General features: G+C 36.8%; 1 protein-coding gene across 2 annotated transcripts in view; it reads right to left on the minus strand.

Annotated features, from left to right (window-relative positions):
* Positions 1-14,090: 14,090 nt before the first annotated feature.
* The window catches only part of GCC2 (GRIP and coiled-coil domain containing 2), a 66,487-nt gene continuing 54,467 nt past the window's right edge, over positions 14,091-26,110 (minus strand). For both annotated transcript variants that reach the window (XM_047067842.1, XM_047067841.1), the window contains exons 22-23: positions 22,234-22,435; positions 14,091-15,786 (exon numbers count right to left, since the gene is read on the minus strand). In XM_047067842.1, coding sequence (XP_046923798.1) covers positions 15,716-15,786; positions 22,234-22,435 — 273 coding nt within the window. In that variant the 3' untranslated portion in view covers positions 14,091-15,715. The remainder of the gene's footprint in view (positions 15,787-22,233; positions 22,436-26,110) is intronic.

Raw genomic sequence — 26,110 nt, forward strand, 5'->3', positions numbered from 1 at the left:
ACTACCATATGATTTTTATCCTTCATTTTGTTCATGGGGTGTATCACATTCATTGATTTGCATATTTTGAACCATCCTTGTGTCCCTGGAATAAATCCCACTTGATCTTAGAGTATGATTTTTTAACATATTGTTGAATTCAATTTGCTAATATTTTGTTGAGGATTTTTGCATCTATGTTCATCAGGGATATTGACCTGTAATTTTCTTTTCTTGTGGCATCTATGTCTGGTTTTGGTATCAGGATAATGTTGGCTCCATAAAATGAGTTTGGAAGAGTTTCCTCCTCTTTTATTTTTGGAAGAGTTTGAAAGGTTGGTAAATTTTTTTGAATGTTTGATAGAGTTCACCAGTGAACATGTCTGGTTCTGGACTATTATTTGTTGGGAGTTTTATTATTATTGATTCAATCTCCTTACTAGTAATTGGTCTGTTCATATTTTCTTTTTCTTTATCATTCAGTCTTGGTAGGTTGTCTGTTTCTAGGAATTTACCTATTTTTGTAGGTTGTCCAATTTGTTGGTATATTTGTCTTGTTATTTAAGTCTGACTTAGTAATAGAGATCTAGTTTGGAATAACACTTATTCTTTAAAATTTGTTGATTTTTTTTATGGACATGATAAATTTTTGTGAATATTCCAAAATTACATTCTCTGTTGAGAAAAAAAGTATTTTCTAATTATTGGATGCAGCCCTCTATATATGTCCTTTAGGTCAAACTTATTAATTCAGATCTTCTATTTCCATTCAAATCGTCTATATCCTTGATAAAGTTTTGTCTGAGAAGGATGTTTAGAAAATCTATTATCAAATACTTTCTGCAATCAAAGTGTATTATATTTGTGTTAAACAAAAATATTTTTTGTCTTATAAATAAATAACAAGTATAATATAAATAAAAAATGTATAAAGATGTCCCATAGTTCCTGAGAGTGGAAGATGAGTGGAGGGAAGTGAGCCAGGAGAGCTGTTGGAGGCACCCAGTTATAGAAATCCAAGTGAGCTCTGCTGATGAATGGGAGTAGGAGTGACACCAGGGAGAGTGGTTTGTAAGACATTGATGGGATGGAATGAACATGAATGTGGAAAGAGGAAGAATGTACCGAAAGAGGAAGAATGTAGAATGACCTCCAGGCTTCTGACTAGGCCACATGGTGAATGGTGTAGCCATAATCTGAAATAGAGCACAAAGGAGAAAGTAGAGAGGAAGTAGCAGGCAGATGACACATTCAGTATCATATTTGCCACATTTGAGGAGTTTGTGGGGCATCCAACATCCAGTAGAAAGATGGATGTAAGACAGATGGCTGTAAATATAAAAAACTTAAAATTTTATGAGTCAAAGATCTAATAATCAAATTTGGGAGAGAGATAAGTGAGACAATCAGAGTAATACACAAGGCAATTACTTAAGGGTCTAAAATATTTGGAGAAGTCAGAAAAGCTGTGGCGGGAGCAAAACCAAATGAGATAAGAGTAGATGGGGTTATCAGGGCTCACTTCTGGCCCAGGATCTGATTTAAAAGGTGAGCAGGTAGAATCTTAAAAACACTGAAATTATATGATTCCACTTACATGAGGTCCCTAGAATAGGTCAAATTCATAGATACAGAAAGTAGAATTGTGGTTACCAGGACCTTGGGGGCGGGGAACAGAGGGGTGAGGAGGAAGTGTTTATGGGACAGAGTTTCGGTTTTGCAAGATGAAAGAGTTCTGTAAGTGGACAATGGTGATGGGTGCCCCACAACATCAGTGTACTTAATCCCACTGAAGTATACACTTAATAGGATGGTGAATTTTATTTTATGTAGCATAAAGACAGACAGTAGCATATTCTGGGTACAAAACAGCCAAAGGAAAGAGCATGAAATTAAAATAAGCCAGGTTGATCCAGGTCACAACAGTCCTAAATATTAGAGAATGCTAGATTTTCAATGAAAAAAAAAAGTAGATGTGGATGATTTTGAATAGAGAAAAACTCAAAGGCAATATTTATGAATGCATTTATGTGTATGTTGTTTGAGAGAAGGAAATCTAGGGTCAAGGAGAGAAGGTAGGAATCTGATTTAATAATTCAGCAAGTTATGTCAATGGAAATGCAGGGAGAGTGTAGAGAACATCTTGGGGGTGTCTACCCAACTATTCCTGGTTTGTTCAATCTATTTTTACAAGTGACTTTAAACTTTTCACCCCTAAATAGTTCAGAATGTATCCTTTTAAAAAAGAAAATTATTTTACCACACAATCACAATATAATTCTCATATCTAAAAAAATTTACAATGCTTTCTTAATGTCACCTCATAGTCAAACAACATTAAAATTTCCTCTATTGACCATAAAATGCCTTTCAGAGCTGGTTTGTTTAAATCGGGATCTAATTAAGAAGCATGCATTACATTTCATTGTTTTGTCTCTAAACATTTTTAAAACCAAGCACAGTACTTGGCCCTGATTTTTTGTCTTGACCTTGAACTTGTTGGAGAGACTCAGCCAGTTGTCTAAGGCCAATTTTCTCAATTTCTGTGTTTATCTGATTGTTTCCTGATTATGTCCTTTCTTTAACTGTTGTCTCTTTTATTTCCAGTAGACTGGAACTTTAATCTAAAGGTTTGAATTACTTCTATCAAACATTTTTAGCAAGGATTATTCACAGTTAATACTATTTTCATCAGGCACATAATGTCTAGAGCACAACTATTAGAGGTGCTTAGATCAAGGGGTTAAGGTATCTCTCTATTGGAAGGTTATGTTCATCTTTTTTTTTTTTCAACCAGGACATATTCTAAAAGATTCGTCAGCTCTGACTTTAGTCATATTTCACCGGCCTTTCCTCCAGTATCCTGTCTATATCAGGATTCAATTCATGATCTTTGGCTCTCTTTACTTTGTGAAATGTCCTTCCGTTTGGGTTGGCTGTTTTCTCATGGTTAAATAAAGTCCATGGATTTGGGGGAAGGATACCCCAGAGGTGTAATGCCCTCTCCAGAGCATCCTATAGAGGGTACCCAGCCCTGATACGTCCCATGATGGGTGATATCAGCCTTGGCTCCCTGGCCTAGGGCGTTTTCTGTCAGGTTTCTCCAATGTTAAGTCACTGTTATTCCTTGTAGTCAACAAATATTTGAGGGGGAGATACTTTCAGCTATGCAGTATCCTGCTCCTTCTTAAACTATGGTCCATTAATTTTCATATTCATTATTTGGTTTTGCCTATAGCAATTATTAGCTTTGGTATGGTGATTCTTATTTCTCCCACTCCTAACAAATGTATCAATTAGAATTCTTCTGTATGGAAGAGTTGTCCCTTCTCCCTCATTTTTAAATTCACCCAGAGTACTCATGGGTATCTATTTTATTCTTTGAATTATAATCTAATACTATTATTATTTATTTAGTTGTTCAAATTGTTCCAGTTTTGGCCATTGGGAGCTCTTCAAGGCTGGCTCTTATGTCCCTTTGATATGCCCCCATCTTTTTGTCTTTTTGGCACTTACTTACTTTTTGGCACTGCAAGATGCTCCAGGCTCATTTTGTATTTTCCCTACTCAGCCTTGGCATCAACCATTTCACCAAGGAGTCTTGGTTCTTTTTTTGGGGGGATAATATTTTAAATTTTAAAACCAAGAGCTGGGCAGTAGGTATGTTCATCTAGGCTCTCTGAGCCAACAAAGCTAAAAAAAATGTATGTGTATGTATACCAATCCATATATATACGCTTAGCTAGATTTCTATCACCATACTAAAGCTAATAATTGCTGTAGGCAAAACCAAATGATGAATATGAAAATTAATGGACCATAGTTTAAGAAGGAGCAGGATATTGCATAGCTGAAAGTATCTCCCCCTTAAATATTTGTTGGCTACATGTATATCAATCCATGTATATACGCTTAGCTAGTTTTCTATCTCTGTGTGTGTAGTAAAACAACAAACATGATTTATACTGATACCTCTGATTCCAATCTAGTACCTTGAGGTTCATTCTAGCCTTCTCCTTTTGCTTATTTGTAATTTCTTTCTCTTTCTGACAGTGAGAAACATGGGGACTTGCCAATAAGTGAGACCTCCTGCCTGTCCTCAAGGACCTTACAATTATGTAGGGTCAAACATAAACATGCATGCAAGTAATGAAGGGGTGTATATCTGCAGAAGGCATAGTGAGCTCCCAAAGGAAGATGTCCACGTTGAGGTGTGAGGCCAGGAACATTTTAAAAGCAGAAGTGACAACTGAGTTTTGCTTTAAAGAGTTCATCATTTGGACAAAAGAGAGTCAGGGAGAGGATGTTTCATTATTTTATGCAGTTTTCAAAGTCAGTTTTAAATTTTGTTTTGTAAAATGCAATGATTTTTATACCCTGCACTTATTTCAAGGTTTATGAATTTTTAACTATTCTAAGGGCTAACAGAACTTTCACATGTGCTCTGTGCTCTACTGTGGAAGAGAAGGAGAGACTTTATTTTAGTTTGTAATTCATGAATCACATTACAAAAAAGTCCTGTAGTTCTCTGAAGACTAGTTTATCCTTTCCAGATTTTAGAGAAAAAGCAATCTAATGATCTGATTATATTAATTGATACCAAGATGGAAATGACCCTGGCCTAATCTTCTTCAATTCACATTTTAAAAGAGGACCTTAATAACCCCCAAGTAATAAGTAATTGGAGACGAAGAGTGAATATTTCTGAAGGAAGAAAGTGTATTTCTCATGCTTGCTGGCTTTTAGAAATTGAATTTCAAGGAAGCCTCTCAGTTAGCACTTTATTCCAGAAGGCATTTGGAGTTAATTTTAGAACTTAACAGAATGTTTCTTTAGAACAGTATTGTTCTAAATGTAATATAAGCCACAAATGAGATCCTTATAAGTAACTTAAAAATTATCTAGTAGTCACATTATAAAAACTAAATAGAAATAGGTGAAATTAATTTTAAGAGTATATTTTACCAATAAAATACACTTTACTTAAACCAATATGTTCACAATTTTGAAATTTCAGCATGCAATCATGATAAAATTAAAAAAAAATTAATGCTTATTTATTTTGAGAGAACACGAGCAGGGGAGGGGCAGAGAGAGAGGGAGACACAGAATCTGAAGCAGACTCAGGCTCTGAGATGTCAGCATAGAGCCTGATGTGGGGTTTGAACTCATGAGCTGAGCCAAAGTCATATGCTCAACCGACTGAGCCACCCAGGTGCCCCACATTATAACATTTTAAAATGAGATGCGTTATTATATTTTTTTCATATGTCTTTGAAATCTGGTGTGTATTTTATACTTACAGTATGTCTCAATTTGAAATAACCACATTTTAATCTTTCAAAAATCCACATGTGACTAGTGGCTACTGTATTAGAGCAGTTTTAGAACAACGGAATTCCTTTTAAAATATTTCAGTCATTGTCTATAAGGCAGTTTGAAAGCTTATCTGAATGATTTCCGCTTTTCCAGGAAAGGAAGCAGAAATAGTACAGTCATGAAATTAAGTTAGCTGCATATTTTATGGGTCCCAGGAGAAATATGCAAGGCCAGAGAGAATGATCTCAGTCAGAAACTCAGAATGAATCATATGAATTAAACATTGGACAATGTCCAGTGCTCAACATGACTTTTTAGTTTATAATAAGATCACATTATACCACCAAATGTAGACATTTTCTAATTATGCTCAGTGTAGGATACATTGTTCTATAGACTACCATAGACCATACTCAGCAAAAAGTTATATCTCGTTTTTTGGGATTTGTATCTTATTGTAATCTTAAACTGCACTAAAGTGAATATAAACTGTTAATTTCCTCAGAGTGGGTCTGAATCCTAGCCTCTACTTTGGTTATAAGAGAAGTAGTAAAAGTAGTGCTTTTGTGTATAAACAAGACACTAAAAGCAATCAATGGTGATTAACTAACAGTGCTCTTGCAAAAGGGTAACTCTTTCTAGAACTTGGTATACCACAGTATGACCATTGATCGACTTATTAACTGTTTTACACGTTTATAAGTTTTCTAAGCAGTTAAAAAGAGTCCTTTTCACGTCTGTGGTGGGACTTCAAGCTATCCTCAATCTTTATTCCACTAGCCTTCTATCACCACCTAGCTGTGCAATGAGTAACACATCCATGCTCACACAAAGCAGCTGCAATAATACATCAGTGCTATAGATATACAGTATACATATAGTCTAAAGATATATACAGATATAGACATAGATATAGATATAGATGATATAGATATAGATGTAGATGGATATAGATATAGAAAGTCAGAGAGCTCAGACTTAATGAATAGATCCTTTCCTTGGGAAAATTCATGAAAGTAAATACTGAACGTGAAACTGAAGGGCTTCTTGAGGGAATGTGATCTGGTAATCCACTGGAGTAAGAAAAAGAGCAAGAAGACATAGCCAGTTCTTGATGAGGCCCCCAAAGGATAGCAAACCCTATATCTAGCCAGCAACAACACTGTTAAGAAAGAGTGAGCACAATGTTTAGAAAAGTTGATCAAAATACAAACAAAAAAACACATATTTTCTCTTAAGTTATCATAAAATATTCAAGGAACATAACTAACAGAATTTGCAATATTATGGGTAAACTACATTTTAAATTGCTTTTGCAAATTAGGAAAGCAGTAACAGGAATGATCCAAATGTCATTTATATTAGTTTTATAAATATTTAATTTTTTATCTATTTATTGTTTATTTATTTTTGGGAGAGAGAGAGAGAGAAAACACAACTGGGGGAGGGGCAGAGAGAGAGAGGGAGACACAGAATCTGAAGCAGGCTCTAGGCTCTGAGCTGTCGGCACAGAGCTGGATGTGGGGCATGAACTCACGAACTGTGACATCATGACCTGAGCTGAAATCAAGAGCTGGATACTTAACCAACGGCACCACCCAGGCAGGCGTCTCTAGGAGTATTTTTACATATAGTTGTTGTGAGTGTTAATTTTATGTCATCTTGACTGAGACACGGATGCTTATGTATCTGTTTAAATACTATTCTGGTGTGTTTTGAGGGTGTTTCTGGATGAGAGTACCATTTGAATTGGAGGATGGCCCTCCCCAGTGTAGGTGGGCCTCGTCCAGTCCACCAGAGGCCAGAGTAGAACAAATGGCAGGGTAAGGGAGAACTCATTTTCTCTACCTTCTTTGAGCTAGCTGGGGCACTGGTCTTCTGCATTTGGGCTGCAAATTACATCACTGGCTCTCCTGACTCTCCAGTTTGCAGAAAGCAGATCATGGGACTTCTTAGTTCTGTTTCTCTGGGGAACCTGGACTAATATAGTACTACATACTGAAATAGGAGGAAAAATAGTCACAAAAATCCATTCATTTACTATCCTGAGAAATAATGAGTCCTAATAATCCATTAATTATTGATGTTTTCTACTGATATTTGTTATCCAAGATCAGTAGATTTAGTAAGTACAACAAAAAATAGGCAATAATTATAGATCCTAAAAATATAACTTTAGCATCTATTCTGTGTTGATGTGTGTATTGGTCAGCTCCAGCTGCCATGACAAAATACCACAGCCTGAGTGGCTAAAACAACAGAAATCTATTTTCTCACAGTTCTGGAGGGCAGAAGTCCAAGCTCAAGGTTCTGGCTGATTTGGTTTCTGGTGAGAGCATTCCTCCTCGCTTGTAGACAGCCACCTTTTCACTATGTCGTCACCTGGTCTTTCCTTGGTGTGTAAACGCAGGGAGAAGGAGAGTGAACCCCCGTCTCTTCCTCTTCCTATAAGGATGCCCATCCTATTGGATTAGGTTTCCACCTTTATACTTCATTTAAGCTTACCTCTTTACAGGCCTCATCTCCATATACAGTCACATTGTGGGGGAGGGCTTCCACATGTGGATTTGAGGGGGGCACAATTCAGTCTATAACTATGTGTGTTAGAGCAATATCTCTGGTATCTTTGGATTCCTGTTCATTATGTAAATGTAACATTTACTTGTTTTATTTTAAAGGATTATAAAAGAAAAACATGAATCCCTTGCTCTACTTTTCTGACCCAAGGCCCTCTCTCCAAAAGTACTACTTTTACCTCTTTCAACTTTTCTCTTGGTATTTACCTTCATATTTCTAAATAATACATGGATTTGTTAAATCCATTTTTTATGATTTTTAGGTTTATTTTTATTAATTTTGAGAGCAGGAGAGGGGCAGAGAGAGAGAGAGAGAGAGACAGAATTGTAGGCTCCACAGTGTCAGGTCAGAGCCCAATGGGGGGCTTGAATTCACAAACCATGAGGTCATGACCGAGCTGATGTCAAGAGTCAGATGCTTAACTGACTGAGCCACCTAGGTGTCCCATTTTTTATCTTTTTGATTTGCTTTTACATGAGGTGGGAATTTAGGAACTTTGTGTCTCCTCACTTCACCCATACCCATTCTTCCAATATAACATTCTAATATTTTGCAAATAGTGTTTTGACTTTATATTGTTATCCAGTGAGCCAAAAGTGTACTATATCTTCTTTGTCATTCACCTTTTAGTGTTTCCTAAAGTTAACATTGACTCCCCCCACTTTCCTAGTCTCCTACTTACATTTCACTAATTCTCTAAGAACTTTCTACTCTTTATTCAATTTTTAGTAACTTAAACATTTAAAAAAGTTTTTAAAAATTGAAATATAACCAACAAACAGTGTTATATCAGTTTCAGGTACATAATACAATGATTCAACAATTCTATACATTACTCAGTGCTCATCGTTGTAAGTGTACTCTTTATTTCCTATCACCTGTTTCAACCAATACCCCCCTCCCACCTCCTCTCTGATAACCATCAGTTTGTTCTCTACATCTCTGTGGTTACTACAGCATTATTTACATTGGCCAAGATATGGAAGCAACCAAAGTGTTCATCCACAAATGAATAAAGGAGATGTGATACACACACACACACACACACACATACACACACTGGAATATTCCTCAGGCATAAAAAAAAAAAATGAGATCTTGCCATTTGCAACAACATGGATAGACCTAGAAGGTATTATGCTTGGTGAAATAAGCCAGAGGAAAAAAATCCCATATGATTTCACTCATATGTGGAATTTAAAAACAAAAACAAATGAACAAACAAAGAAAAAACAGACAAATTAAAGGACTCTTAAATTTTTAGTAACTTTTTGTTATGGAAAATTTCAAACACATACAAAAATGGTGAGAATACTACTATATATACTCCAGCCTCCATTATTAAGCTTCAAATCTCAACTCTTATTTCAAGGAATGTAAGGTTAGTTTAATATCCAAAAGCCAATCCATGTAATAATATACCATATTAATAGAACAAAAGACAAACCCTCATGATTATCTCAAAAGAGACTGAAAAACTATTTGACAAAACCCAATAGTCTTTCATGATCAATCACTCAACGAACTAGGAATAGAAATAAACTTTCTCAATCCGATACAAGGCATCTATGAAAGTCTCACAGCTGACATCCTACTTAATGGTGAAAGACTGCATGCTTTCCTCTGAACATCAGGACGATAGGGATGGCCTCTTTTGTCACTTCACTTTGACATTGTGCTAGAGTTTCTAGACAGGTGATTAGGCAGGAAAAAATAAATAAAGGCATCAAAATAGGAAAGGAAGGGGTAAAACTATCTTTATTTGCATATGACATGATCTGTGGAATATAGTTACCTATATTCCTGTGGAATCCACATACAGATAGCTACTGGAACTAATAAAGAATTCAGTGTGGTTACAGGATAGATCAGCATACAGAAAATCAATTAGATTTCTATATATAAGCAATGAACAATCCAAAAATGAAATTAAGAAAACAATTCAATTTACAATAGCGTCAAAAGGAATGAAGTATTTAGGTATAAATTTAACATTTAAATGCAAGACTTGTATACTGAAAACTACAAAATATTGTCAAAAGAAATTAAAGCAAATCCAAAGAAATGGAAAGATACCCTATGTTCATGGGTTGGAAGACTAAATATTGTTAAGAAGGCAATATTTTCCAAATTGATTTATAGACAACATAAACCCCATCAAAATCCCAATTTGTGTTTTTGGAGAACAGACAAGCTGATCCTAAAGTTCATATGGAAATGCAAAGGATCTGGAAGAGACAAAAAATCTTGAAAAGAAAGAGTAAAATTTTGAGGAAACACACTTCCCCCTTTCAATCTTACTAAAGAGCTGCAGTAATCAAGACTGTGTGGGACTGGTCTAGCTGCAGACATACAGGTCAAGGAACTAGAACTGAGAGTTAAGATATAAACCCTTACTTTTATGGCAAATGATTTTCAACAAAGGTTCCATGACAATTCAATAGGGAAAGGACCAAGTTTTCAATAAATAGTGCTGGGACAAATTGATGACAACATGCAAAAGAATGAAGTTGGACTCCTTCCTGTATCATATTAAAAAGATTAACTCAAAGCGAATCAGAGACCTAAATGTAAGAGCTAAAACTAGAACACTTTTTTAAGAAAACATAGGAATAAATCTTTGTAATTGTTGGATTAAGCAATGAAGTTTGGATCTGACATCAAAAGTAAAGGGGATAAGCAAAAAGTAGGTAAATTGAGACTTCATCAAAATGAAACTTTTGTGCTGCAAATGAGTCATCGAGAAAGTAAAAAGACAAACCACAGAATGGTGGGAAATATTTGCAAATCATATGTCTGATAAGAGATTTATGTCCAAAACTGTATATCACATAAAGTTGTATGTAAAGAACACTTACAATTAAATAATAAAAAGACAAATCATCCAATTTTTAAAATGGGCAAATAATTGAAACAGGACATTTTTCCAAAGAAGAAATACAAAGCACATGGAACACACTTTTTTAAAAAAATTTATTTATACTGAGAGAGAGAGAGAGAGAGAATGAGAATCCCAAGCAGGCTCTGCACTGTCAGCACAAAGCCCAATGCAGGGGTCTATCTCATGAACCTTAAGATCATGACCTAAGGTGAAATCAGGAGCTGGATGCATAACCGACTGAGCCTCTTAGGTGCCCTGAAACACACTTTTAACATCATTAGTCATTAGGGAAATATAAATCAAACCACAGTGAGATACCACTTCATATCCACTAGGATGGCTATAATCAAAAGGACAGATAAGTTTTGATGAAGATGTGGGGAAAATGAATCCATACCTTGTTGGTGGGATTGTAAAGTGGAGTAGTCCTTTAGAAAAGTTTGGCAGTTCTACAAATAAACATACAGTTACTATATGATGCAAAAAGTTCCACTCCAAGGTATGTACATGTACCCAAGAGAACTGAAAACATATCCACACAAAATCTTGTATGCAAATTTTCATAGCAGCAATATGCTTAATAGCTAGAAGTTGGAAATACTCAAATGCCTACCAACTGATGAATATATAAAACATAACATGTCATAGAAGGGATTAGTTTTCAGCAGTAAAAGGGATGATGCATGCTACAATGCAGAGGACCTTGAAAACATTATGCCAAGTGAAAGAAGTCAGTCACAGAAGATCACACACATGATTCTATTTATATGAAAAGCCTATCATAGGCAACTTGATAGGAAGTAGATTAGTGTTGTCAAGGACTGAAGCAGGCTAATGGAGGAGTGACTGCCAATGGGCAGGGAGTTCCTTTTAGGGGGTAATAAAAATTTCTAAACTCAGATTATGGGGATGATTTTGCAACCCTGTAACTGTACTAAAACCATTGAATTGTACACTTTCAACAAGGGAATTTTATGATATGTAAATTATATCTCAACAAATGAGTAAAAACCAAAACACAATGTATAAGTGATGTCAGAAAAAAAAAAAGATGTATGCTTATGGAGTGCATTGAGTGAAAATGTTTGAGTAGATAAGAAAACAACTTTCTACTCATTGTCAATCCTCTTTCACTGCCACCCTCACCCACTCTTCTCCCATAATACTTTGGATCAAATATGATTTCAACTGTAAATATTTCATCATGTTTTAAAAGTAATTCTTTTAAAGCACAGACTCATCATCAAAACTAAACAAATTAAACATATTTCCTTTAGGTGCTCCTAAAAAGCAAGAGGTGATTATTTTTTTTATTAAAAAATTTTTTTAATGTTTATTTTTGAGAAAGAGAGACAGAGCACGAGCGGGGAAGGGGCAGTGAGAGAGGGAGACAGAGAATTCAAAGCAGGCTCCAGGCTCTTAGCGGTGAGCAGAGCCGACACAGGGCTCAAACTTATGAACTGTGAGATCATGACCTGAGCCAAAGTCAGATGCTTAACCAACTGAGTCATCCAGGTGCCCCAAGCAAGAGGTGATTATTACAGGCATGTGCAGGTAAATGTTACATTCACTTGTTGATTAATTAAATAACTTACTCATTAAGCACACTTTAGTGTTATGTGCCGTGCACTTAAGTAAGGACTGGGCACAAAAAGAAAAGTGAATTGGTAAACCTTTTTGCAGGCTGAGGAAGTAGGAAGATAACTTCCAAAAAGGGGAATTAACATTGGAGTGCCCACTCTGTGCTGGGGTGATTATGTCATTTAATAACTCACAATTGTGTAATTTGTTGTCTTCCTCTTGCAGATAAACAGATGGGGTCTCAGAACTGTCAAGAATGGGCCCCGAGCCAGTCAGTAGTAAAGTGGACATTCTGTCCAGATCTAAGTGTAGAGTTTCTCCTCTCGTCACTGCACTGTGTTCCAGACACCTGATAGTCACTCTCGAAGCACATGTAGAAGTTTGCTGAGGATGCAGGGACATGGTCTAGAATCCACTGTACCTGTCTCAGGCATTAGAGCAGAATTGAAGTCTCCCAACATTCTCACCCCATATGTATTACCTCTGCCTGTCAGCTTAGCTTTCTTTGTGCTTCCTAGGTGAGCTTTCCTTGCTCTTTCTGGGTCTCCCAGAGCTCCTGTCTTTGTCATAATTTGAGTTACACAGAAATGCGGACTTGACTCTGTAGTACCAAATCCACATCATTGAATCTAATCAATTTCACCTGGGTTAGGGCTCTGTGCCTGGTTCAGTTGATTCTGGTTGGGCCTATGGTTGCCTCCTGGTATGGTGGTGGGGCAAAAGTTCCCAATGAGAGGCAGGGGTGGAGAGGATTGTTGTCGTCTTCAAGTCTAGGCAGACATTTGGAGCGTTAACCACTATGGTTTCTAAGTGAGCTCACCTCAAAGGGAAGCTGGGGTGGTCATCTACATTATTGAAACTGAAATCTTATTTCTTCACCATATTAATATTGAACAATATTCAGTGTTCTATTCATATGCACCTTGCTATTTTTTTTTAAAGTAACAATTTGAAGGCCATGTAATCACATTTTGAATGCAGGAGGAAAAGATTTTTCTGCTATATATAACTTATGCATAAATAACCAAATCCTTTTTAACACTCATGGGTAAAAATTAGCTCAAAGACACCTGCAAAGTTGTATCAGGTTGTTTTACCTAGTGTATATTCATTTTGAAATAATAGCTGATTTTCAGATAACCAAATCAAAACAGAATAGTCTTAAACCAAATTGCAACCTACATTCCAACTTACTCATAGTACGAGTACTTTTTTTGTGTCACCAAATACCAAATTGTGTCTTTGTTGGAAATTTCACATTCCTCAATACTATGTATTTCCAGTGACATCATTAGCTAACATGGGGCTTAAAAAGAACACAAAACACTGCATGCCTTTCCAAGCCTTAGCTTTGCTAGTAAGCAATTCAATTACACTTCTGCCAAAGTTTGTTTAAAAGAACGTAATTGTGGAAGTTTGTTTAAAGGAATATAATTCTTGATCTTACACAGTTTGGAGCATAAGCAAATCTCACTGTATACAAGAGAGGCCTACACCACAGAGGAGGCTGGAACTTGAGAGGTGCCCAAAGTAAGGCTAAATGTGGCTCCCGGATCCAGCTGGAAGGTAGATGTCTGACATGGAAGGCATCATGGCTACACTTTATGCACCAAAATGTCAGTTCTCTCAAGCAAATGACATTCTAGGTCCCAACTGTCTGAAGAAAGCAGTGAAGGAATTTGTAATGCCAATTCATGGACTAAAAAACCCCAAAGAGACAGTGTCTAACAGAAAAAGAGTAGGCATAAAAATATAATATGCAGTTAAATATATTTAATAGAAATATTAAAATAATCATTACATTTCCTCTCATTGCTGAAGCCATGAAAGAATATCACTTTTGTAATCAAAGTAATAATTTTTTTATCATGCAAAAAGGTATTTTTGTTATTACATTCATAAGCAGAGACTGTATTTCAAAACAAGTTTATATAGACTTCAAAAAGGCCTAGACTTAAAGTGAAATTTATTTAAATACTAGTAGTTACATAGTATGCTGCTGGCATACACATCTTCACAGTTCATAAAGTAAAAAAGCTAAACTTTTAAAGTCAGCTCTGAAATGGATGCATTTTCATTAATACATTCACTAGTTAAGTCTGTTCTTCTAAAACAGGAGGAAAGACAGAAATAGGAGATATTCTTTAAAGAACAAACTCAACATGTCAGCAGCAAATTTCAGTTAAATTAAATTGGAAACAAATGTTCTGAGTAACCAAAATATAAAGTCAGTTCACCAGCTGAGACTGAAAATTAGGGTATAAATTGGAAGGCTTAAGAGAACTTTACAGAGCATACTGTGTGGTGATTTTTCCATCAAATAAATATTAAAAATGGAATTCTCAAATTTATGATTTAGGAACACAATTTTGATCTAGTCTATAAAATATACTCAGAGGAATCAAAGGCAGGTACCACCACCACCTAAAGTTATTCACAAGACCTGTGGAACCATGACCCTGGCCTCTAAGGTGTCTTCCTGAAGCTCCTTGTGATGGAGTTCATGGAATGGCATGTCTGCTGGGCCACGGGAAGCACCACTCTCATATTAGATACAATGCTAATGACAGAGTCAATGTGCTGATAAGTTTTTATTAGGGGAGATGGAAAGAATTCTCAAAACAGATTCATGGCTTAAAAGTGGATGAGTCCCCTCAAGAGCCTGGAGAGACATCATGAAATCACCCCGAGGTAATGAGCTTTGTCCCCTACGTTCATGTTCCGTGTCACACCAGCCAACGGTAGAGTCTCTAACAACATAATGAGTTTTGAGATAATATACTTTAGAGGAAAAAAAGGACAGTTCATTTTAAAGTAATTAAACTGTATTTTAGTTTCATAATTAACTGCACATATTTGCTTTATAATCTCTTAATAAACATGTCAACTTTACCAATAAAGTATTTTCCTTCATATTCTAATTAACAAGTTTTCTTTAACAATTTATAATAATAATACATCTGCAAGTCTGATCTTGCAATAAACAGTCTTGTAACATTATTTTAAAAACCTAAATTCCAGTTGGTACTGTACCAAAATTTAACTTCAAAATTCACAGTACTGCCCAGAAACAGGCGGGTCCTGAGGTTCTACAGAAGAAGGGAGTGACTTCGTTCTTGGTGTTTTCATCTGGTAGCACACATGGGAGGTCAGAGTCAAAGGGCTGTGGACTGGTATCAACACTTCAGGCTGCTGTACTTACTTCATACTTTTACTTCAAGCGGAGACTTTTAAAATACATCTGACATAGATATGTATAAATATATGTAGATGTGAATATATACACACACTATTGGACAAAAGAATGACAGCAATGTATGTGAAACTTTTTTGCCAAATGGATTCTATTTGGTAAATAAATAATGTTTTCCTGTCAATCTATCGAAGTCCAGACCAACTATGCAGATAGGATGCCCAGCCAGAGGAACGGGAAGCATTTTCTTCCTCACCTTTGGAAAGTTAAAAAAGAAAAAAAAGGCATTAATCTTTTCATACCATACTTTGACATTACAAGTATGTTCTTGAACTTTCAGTATTTGCTTTCTCCATTAGACAATTCCAAAAGAAACTCCCCAGCACAACTAAGTATTATTGACAATAAGGGGAATTTTTACATTCTTTTAAAACAGAAGCCTTACATAACTTAGAATCTAAACCCAATAGTTTTGTGGTAAACCTCAAAATGAAACCAAGACAAACAAAAAATCATTGTTTTTAATCATTTAAAAAATTTTTTTTAAACGTATATTTATTTTTGAGACACAGAGAGACAGAGCATGAACAGGGGAGGGGCAGAGAGAGAGGGAGACACAGAATCTGAAACAGGCTCCAGGCTCTGAGCTGTCAGCACAGAGTCCGACGCGGGGCTCGAACTCACGGACCATGAGATCATGACCTGAGCCGAAGTCGGACACTTAACCGACCAAGCCACCCAGGCGCCCTGTAATCATTTTAAAATCAAATACACTGAGGTATAATTTACTCATGGTAAAATTCATCCTTTTTAGGTATAACACCACCATCCCTACCTTTTTGCCTTTTCTAGAAAGTCATAAATTTAATTACATTGTGTATCTTTGGAGTTTGGTTCCTTTCACTTAGGAGGATGCATTTGAGAATTGTCCATGTTCCGTGTGTATCAGTAGTTCATTCCTTTTTACTGCTGAGTAGATTCCTCTGTGTGGCTGTACCAGACTAGTTTGTTTTATTCATTTACCAGTGAAGGATATCTGAGCTGTTTCTATTTTTTTCCAATTTAAAATAAAACTGCTAAAAACGTTTGTGCATGGGTTTTTTTTTTTTAATTTTTTTTTTCAACATTTATTTTTGGGACAGAGAGAGACAGAGCATGAACGGGGGAGGGGCAGAGAGAGAGGGAGACACAGAATCGGAAACAGGCTCCAGGCTCTGAGCCATCAGCCCAGAGCCCGACGCGGGGCTCGAACCCACGGACCACGAGATCGTGACCTGGCTGAAGTTGGGCGCTTAACCGACTGCGCCACCCAGGCGCCCCTGTGCATGGGTTTTTAATTTTAACATTTATTGAGAAATGATCTGCATACCGTAAGATTCACCCTTTTAAAGTGTATCATTCAGTGGTTAGGTTTGTGCAGTTTGTTGTGTGAACAAAGGCTTTCATTTCTCTTGGATAAATACCTCTGAGTGGGATTGTTATTATACAGTAAGCATGTTTAACTTTATAAAAAATGCCAAACTTTTCCCAGGGGATTATATCATTTTGTATTGAGTGTTCCAGTTTCCTTTTATCTTTTTTATGATCAACACAAACAAATCCTGTCTTAAAATTCAGAAAAATTCTGGGCTTCCAAGAAAATTTCAGACAAGGCCTCCTTTATTGTTGTCTTCTTACTATGACTTGAATATTAATATATATGATTTGCAAGTTTTACAACCTTAAAAAAAGTGAACCCCTCTTCTTATTACATGTCCTTTGCCACCTTCCCACTTCTCCCCAAAAGTGATGACTATTAAATTCAGTATACTCTCTCCCAGATGCTCTTCTGTGTTTTCAAGCATGTATAATGTATCACAAGTGGATCTCATGCAGAAAGGCATTTTCAAAATTTTAAATAGAGGAACTTTATTTTATTATTATTTAACCTTTTAAAAAATGTTTATTTTTGAGAGAGAGAGAGAGAGAGAGAGAGAGAGAGAGAGACAGAGTGGGAGTGGGGAGGGGCAGAGAGAGACGGAGAGACAGAATCCCAAGCAGGCTCCACGCCATCAGCACAGATCCTGCCGTGGGACCGGAATCCCCAAACTGTGAGATCATGACCTGATCTGTGTCTCAGATCTGGCAGGACTCTGCCCCATGCAGACAATGTTCTGGGCAGCTGTTTGTTTGTTTGTTTGTTTGTTTGTTTTTTAAATGTTTATTTACTTTTGAGAGAGACAGAGACAGAATGCACGTGGGTTAGGGGCAGAGAGAGAAGGAGACATAGATCTGAAGCAGGCTCCAGGCTCTGAGCTGTCAGCACAGAGCCTGATGTGGGGCTCGAACTCACGAGCCGTGAAATCATGACCTGAGCTGAAGCTGGCTGCTCAACCAAATGAGCCACCCAGGCACCCCTGGGCAGCTGTTCTTCTCTGGTAAACAAGGACCACAGAAAGGCTGAGATAGGGTGCATTTGCTCCTGCACTGAGTAATTGCTCTCTTCTGATAAAATTCTACATCCTCTTCAAACCAAATCAGGCCCGTACAGTGAGTATGTGAGTGTTCTCTTCCTGCCAGTCTGGAGATGATCAAAAAAGCTTCACGGTCTTCACCTTTTTTCCTATTGAATTGTTAGCCTTTTTCTTTTTCTTTCTTTCTTTTTTTTTTCTTAATTGAGGTAAAATTGGTTCTTCTATTAGTTTTAGGTATTTTTCCTCTTTACTTACTTCTATAAAGTATTAGATTTTGGCAACACTGTACAGTAAAGAACAATACACAGTTCTGCAAATTATAACCTAGTTGGGGAGTAAAGATGTAGAGAAGCAACCTTTGCTCTTACTTGAGCAGCCAAGTTGAGATTCTAGTCTTTCAAAGAGAAGCACGATATGACCAACAACCTGCTTACCTCAAGTTGTGGCTCAAGAAGAAGAGAAATCCGCAGCCTGTGAATGGTGCTGGGATCCAACATGAGGGAAGCAGGGGAGTTATCATTTGCACCACATGCAGAGCAACAACCTATGCTACTGAGCAGTATTTCTTCATGTTACTTGTTTGGGGACTAACGTAGCACTTTGTGTTGTTTTGCCTTATGTAGAGATGTGACAGGCAGCTTTGAGCAGCTAATGACACTTGCCCGTGGGGCAAGTTGGGTCCTTATTGGGTATTTATTACAAGGAGTTGGACATCACCTGTCAGAGGTAGAAAACCTACTTTATCCCCTAAGTTAATGTTTCTCAAATATTTGTGACCCAGATGCACAGAAAGGCAAACATCTGTCTGATACAGTCAGACAGAAACCAACATTCACACATATACCCAGGGAACTTCAAGAAACAATTCTTACCCTTATCAGATTCAAGAAAGTCTGATGTTTTTCTCATTGTCTCAATTAAAAAAAATGTTCTGTATGTGATTCACCAAATTAATTTCAATATCCATTAGTGATTACCAACCTGAATGAAAAATATTGGTATAATCTCTACACAAAATCAGAGTATAAACCCTGCTTCAAAGGAGATGAAGGGGGCAAGAGGTACTTGTGTTCTTTGCTTTTATGGTCCCATTCCTTTCACTGTCAGGAAGAGCAGCCCTCAGACCCTCTCTTCTGGTACTCTGGACATCTGTAACGTGGTCTATTGTTTCCAAGTCTTGATAAATGTCCTTGGTTGGGCTGGTGGGGACCCAGGTTTCCTGTGCATGGCATTCCTTCTTGTATCTCTGATCTTCCACTTAACTTTTCCTTATACATGAAGTACATAGTTGAGCATTTCCAATGGAGGTGAATTCTTGAAGTTTCTATCAGAAAAGATCTTGAGAAATATTTTCTCAAGGTTCACAGTTATTGTTTTTTTTTTAATGTTTATTTCTGAGAGTGCACGTATGAGCAGGAGCAGGGGAAGGGCAGAGAGGTGAACAGAGGATTGGAAGCTGACTCTGCACTGACAGCAGACAGCCTGACGTGGGGCTTGAACTCATGAACTGCAACATCATGACCTGAGCTGAAGTTGGACGCTTAACTGAGCCACCCAGCTGCCCCAAGGTTCACATTTATATCTTATAGCATGCGAAAGACAGTACTCCACCAATGTCACGGAAAAGTACACTGTGAGCCTATCACTCCTTTAAAGGTAATGAGGTAATGGGTCTTCTTTTGAGACTTTTCTCTATTCTTTTAGGGGGCATTTTCACTTTTATGTGAAGAGGTACACTTCCTTTTATTTATCCTACTTGAAATTGTATTGAGATTTTTCAAATGTGTGGAGGGATGTCCTTCAGCAGCTCTGAAAAATTTTTAGCCACTCTCTTCAATACCATCTCTACCTCATTCTTTCTTGTCCTCTCCTTCTAGAACTTCAATTATTAAATATATGTTAGATGTCTTCATTCTATCCTCTACATCTATTACTTTTCTGGGTTTTTTTCCTCCATTGTGTTTCCATGCTGAATTCTGAATGATTCCTTCTGACCCATCTTCCAGTTTAATAATTCTCGCTTAAGCTGTATCTCTATCTGCCGCCAGACTACAACTGTTTTTAATTCAATTTTTATAAGTTTTCTTTTGTTTGTTCACATAGATAAGAGATAAGTGAATAATCTTTATAACATATAGTAGTTTAGGGAATTTTCGTATACGTTTACGGGACTTGGCAAAAAACCTGTATTAGAGTTCTGGGTTTTTAATGAGCTTCTTATATATACCCTGTGGGATGATCACTAACATCTGTGTTATCAGAACCCTTAAGTTAGTCTCTTTGAGATCTTTTAATCAACAGGCACTCAACTTATAGGAGCCACTTGAATGTAACACCTACATAACATTAAATATCTGGGCCTTAAAAAAGACTGTTAGATATGCTAAGTATTTTGAGATCATTTCATTGAAGTATGTTTTAATTTAAAAATACACATGTCATTCCTAAAGTCCTGGTTAATTTTACAATGAAAAAAATAGTTTTAACTTTGGTAGAATAAACAAAAAGTAATATATAAAAGCAAATTTATTATCAGGATAACTAAATTACAAAAAATGTACATTATGTATTCTTATTTTGGTTCTTGTGACAAAAATACAATTGTAGCTAAGGTAATGTGCCCTACAATTAGCAGAACTGAGGTTACTTGAGAATCTTCCTCCCTCATCATTACTCAGATATATTGTAAGACAACATTTTGAAAGAAACAATCAGCACTATGTATGAAGTATTTCTGCAAAACCAAAACCAACCAAACAAACAAACAAACAACAAACCCCGAATCATATCAGTCCTCTAGATCAGGGGTTCTCAAGGTATGGTCACCAGACCAGGTCCCCAGAGCATCAGTATCATCTGGGAACTTGTTAAAAATGTGAACTCTTGAATCTATTGAATCTGAAACTTGGTGGGGAGGGGGGTGTCCAGCAATCTGAGTTTTAATCATTGCACCAGATGATTCTGATACCTGCTCAATTTTGAGCACCACTCTCCAGCATTACCAGTTTAATCAGGACTTATAGGGAATAGAAGAACATGTTAAAGAGCACCAACATGAGGTAAACCAGTCAAAAGTGGGACAACTGGACATTCTGGGCTTACTGATACGATGTCTCAGAAATTATACAACATTACCTATGAGGTATTTTTTGTTTCCCACCCCACCCATTTACACCTGGATCTAATCAGAGATCTAACTTCCTATTTATAGGCAATAATGGAACAAGTTAAATGCTATCTCCAAGTGCCAAATTCAGAACTGAGCTTCTGTAGGACAAATGACCAGTTTCTTCAAATAATAATCGACATACTACAAAAAAGAACATGGAAATGCTATAGATAATAACAATAAGACAGAGCTTAAGGGACATCAACCAGATGCACTGTGTGAGCCCTATTTGGGATGCTGTAGAAAGACATCTGTGATAATGGGAACACTGAGGGTGAACTTGGTGTAGACAGCAGAGGGGTCCAATACACAGCAAATATTTGCTGGGGAAATCATATGATGTGTGGAACTTGTTTTAAAATCTCTAGCTCTGCTCTTCCCCTGTCAAAAGAAGTCTGACCATGAGTTGAAAACTGTTAAAGATGACTGAGAACTATAAGGGACATGACAGTATTCTGCCTGCATGCTTGAAAGGGTCAGTGATAAAAACATTGGAAACTAACAAAAAATTAAACCATGATCCTTAAGACGCAGTCTTAAGTCAGGTAACTACAGCAGCTGTATGTGCATCATTTTAAAGGAGTTAATGAAATCACAGCATTAAATCTATTTGATAGAAAATCTAAACTCCAAACACAGGACAGCTTTAAAGCTGAATGTTCCTTAAGAAATGGACTGTTGGGTATGATATGGACCAAGTGTTGAGCCATATCATTGTTGCCTTGAGACTCTTTGGGGAAAAGAGGTAAAGGTGGACATGAAGCAAGAAAGACTAAACCAATACAAGTTAAAAAAAAAAGTATCATATAAAATAAAACCACATTCTTTGATAGAATTCAATGCTAGAATTACAAGTCCACTATTCAAAAGATCTAACTAAACACTGTATTGTATTTTGATGCATCTTAAAATTACATGTTACCTTTTCAAATCTAGTCACAGGTTACACATATGATAGAACTCATATTTTAAGTCATAGTGTCATGAAAAAGATTGTAAGTGCACACACAAAGTCTCATCCACAAGGCCAGCATTTAGTGTAAGTTATGAAACAGAAGTTCTAATACTTTCCTTCACGTACCTTGAGCAATTACAGCAAGTTTTCCCTTTTCTTCAGGGCTGAGCTGCAGCATTGTATCTATAACAGGAAGCAGTCTTTCTTTCTCACTACCTGGTTTCAGGAAAATGAATTGGAGCAAGACATTCTTCAAGTACTCCAGGTTAGCTACAGACTTTTCTCGTTCCTGATTTCTTTCCAGTCTTCTTATTTCACTTTTGAGGAGCTGATGTTAAATAAATGAGTTAAAAATGGTTTTAGGAGCTTTGGGTTAAAAATGGTGGTCTGAACACATGCACTTTTCTTCCCTTCCTGCTGAAATGCCCCCCAAAAATGACTAAAAGAGAGTAGGAGAAAAAAAAAGCAGATAGAAATATCAAGAAATTCCTAAAAGATGAGAAACAGAAAAAGTGGACAAGACTCAGTCCAGCAGCTTACCAACTACCACTGACAGGAGGACACAATGGATTCCACAAAAATACCAAGAAGCTCCTGCCTCAGAAGTACAGAGGAGCATGGAAATTGGGGCTGAAAATGGGGGACTGATATAAAGCCTACATAGGTTGGTACTATGGTGCTCCCTCCATCTCCTATTCTCTACAGAAAGTAAACCAGTGGGCTCAGGGCTGTGGAATAAGATATGCTGTGAAGAGGGCAAGCCAGAGTTTGAAAACAAGGGCCACAAACCCCTTCCCTGCCCTGCTCACAGACTGCAGGTAGTCACGGTGTCCACAGTGAAGTTATGTTTACATGATGCACAGCATTTCACCAAACAAAAGCCAAGTCCATGATAGAGTAAATATAAGGAATATAAGACAATCTAAGATATTACCAAAAAAAATGGGGCAAAGGGTGATAGAAAAGATGGTAAAATGTTAAAGTCTTTGGAGATTTGTGGGTTGAAACAGACAAAAATAGTTATACTTCATCATTTTATGTTAGTCCAGGAAAGTTAGCAAACTCGGTCCTAAAATCTACGGTCATTCTGAAAAGTGACAATAAGGTCCAAGAAATCATTCAGGAATGTAAATTTGTGGAAATATAACATTTGAATAGTCACTTAGACTCATTGGGCTAGTTAGCAATTTGTTATATGTGATATGTTTGGAATATGTAGAAAATGTTATACAGATGCATATTACAATATTTAGAAGTGAATGTCATAGTATATACAATTTACTATGAATAATGTAATAACTCAGTATAAAACAGTTAACTGAACAAGGAGAGCTGAGGCTCTCCACCGAAGGACAGCCTATTTGGACAAGCATGTACAGGGCAGAAGCCATGTGCTCTCCAGACATACAAGAGCTGCAATGTTGCTCCCCACTTACCAGCTTCAATCATTTCTCTCATCAGTGATGTGAGGATTAAATGAGATGGTCTATGTAAAGCCAAGGGCCTGGCTCATGAGAATTGCACAATAAGTAATAGGACTATTTTTGGAGAAGTGACTTAGCAGTGAGCCTGGGTGCATTGTGTAACCCTCAACTGCACCACAATCTATCTATTACCACGTGTTTCTAGTGTCGCTTTTATTTATTTATTTTAATTTTTTAAATTAAAAAAAATTTTAATTTACATCCAAATTAGTTAGCATATAGTGCAACAGTGATTTCAGGAGTAGATTCCTTAATGCCCCTTACCCATTTAGCCCATCCCCGCTCCCACAACCCCTCCAGTAACCCTCTGTTTGTTCTCTATATTTAAGAGTCTCTTATGTTTTGTCCCCTCCCTGTTTATGTTATTTTTGCTTCCGTTCCCTTATGTTCACCTGTTCTGTGTCTTAAAGTCCTCATATGAATGAAATCATATGGTATTTGTCTTTCTCTAATTTTGCTTAGCATAATACCCTTAGTTCCATCCACATACTTGTAAATGGCAAGATTTCATTCTTTTTGATTGCCGAGTGATACTCCATTCTCTATATATACCACATCTTTATCCATTCATCCATCGATGGATATTTGGGCTCCTTCCATACTTTGGCTATTATTAAGAGTGCTGCTATTAACATTGGGGTGCATGTGCCCCTTCGAAACAGCATATCTGTATCCCTTTGGATAAATACCTCATAGTGTAATTGCTGGATCATACATAGTTCTGTTTTTAATTTTTTGAGGAACTTCCATACTGTTTTCCAGAGTGGCTTCACCAGTTTGCATTCCCACCAGCAGTGCAAAAGAGATCCTCATTCTCTGCCTCCTCACCAACATCTATTGATGCCCAAGTTGTTAATGTTAGCCATTCTGACAGGTGTGATGTGCTATCTCATTTGGTTGTGGTTTTGATTTGTATTTCCCTGATGATGAGTGATGTTGGGTATTTTTTAATGTGTCGGGTGGCCATATGGATGTCTTCCTTGGAGAAGTGTCTATTCGTGTCTTTTTCCCTTTTCTTCACTGGATTATTTGTTTTTTGGGTGTTGAGTTTGATAAGTTCTTTATAGATTTTGGATACTAACCCTTTATCTGATATGTCGTTTGCAAATATTTTCTCCCATTCCATCAGTTGCCTTTTAGTTTTGCTGATTGTTTCCTTCGCTGTGCAGGAGCTTTTTATTTTGGTGAGGTCCCAACAGTTAATTTTTGCTTTTGTTTCCCTTGCCTCCAGAGATGTATTAAGAAGTTGCTGCGGCCAACGTCAAAGAGGTTTTTACTTGCTTTCTCCTCGAGGATTTTGATGGCTTCCTGTCTCACATTTAGGCCTTTCATCCATTTTGAGTTTATTTTTGTGTATGGTGTAAGAAAGTGGTCCAGGTTCAGTTTTCTGCATATTGCTGTCCAATTTTCCCAGCACCAGTTGCTGAAGAGACTGTCTTTATTCCATTGGATAGTCTTTCTTCCTTTGTCAAAGATTAGTTGGCCATACATTTGTGGTCCATTTCTGGGTTCTTTATTCTGACCATTGATCTGTGTGTCTGTTTTTGTACCAGTACCATACCATCCTGATGATTACAGCTTTGTAATACGGCTTGAATTCTGGGATTGTGATGCCTCTTTTCAAGATTGCTTTGGCTATTCAGGGTCTTTTCTGGATCCATACAAATTTTAGGATTGTTTGTTGTAGCTCTGTGAAGAATGCTGGTGTTATTTTGATAGGGATGGCATTGAATATGTAGATTGCTTTGGATAGTATTGACATTTTAACAGTATTTGTTCTTCCTATCCAGAAGCATGGATATTTTTCCATGTTTTTGTGTCTTCTTCAATTTATTTCATAAGCTTTCTACAGTTTTCAGTGTATGATTTTTTTTCACCTCTTTGGTTATGTTTGTTCCTAGGTATTTTACGGTTTTTGGTGCAATTGTGAATGGGATCAATTCCTTGATTTCTCTTTCTGTTGCTTTATTGTTGGTGTACAGGAATGCAAGCAATTTCTGTGCATTGATTTTATATCCTGCAATTTTGCTGAATTCATGAATCAGTTCTAGCAGTTTTTTGTGGACTCTTTTGGGTTTTCCATATAGAGTATCATGTCATCTGTGAAGAGTGTAAGTTTGACCTCCTCCTGGCCAATGTGGATGCTTTTTATTTCTTTGTGTTGTCTGATTGCTGAGGCTAAGACTTCCAATACTATGTGGTGAGAGTGGACAATCTGTCTTGTTCCTAAGGATGATATTAGCATTGGGTCTTTCGTATATGGCTTTTATGATCTTGAGGTATGATCCTTCTATCCCTACTTTCTTGAGGGTTTTTTTTTTATCAAGAAAGGATGCTATATTTTGTTAAATGCTTTCTCTGCATCTATTGAGATCACATGGTTCCTGTCCTTTCTTTCATTGATGTGATAAATCACATTGATTGTTTTGCGGATATTGAACCAGCCCTGCATCCCAGGTATAAATCCCACTGGATCGCCGTGAATAATTTTTTTAATGTATTGCTGGATCTGGTTGGCT

This window comes from Lynx rufus, unplaced genomic scaffold (genome assembly GCF_022079265.1).
Source record: "Lynx rufus isolate CCGP_SWC_20201006 ecotype Redwood Valley unplaced genomic scaffold, mLynRuf1.p SCAF_8, whole genome shotgun sequence".
NCBI classification, from domain to species: Eukaryota; Metazoa; Chordata; class Mammalia; order Carnivora; family Felidae; genus Lynx; species Lynx rufus.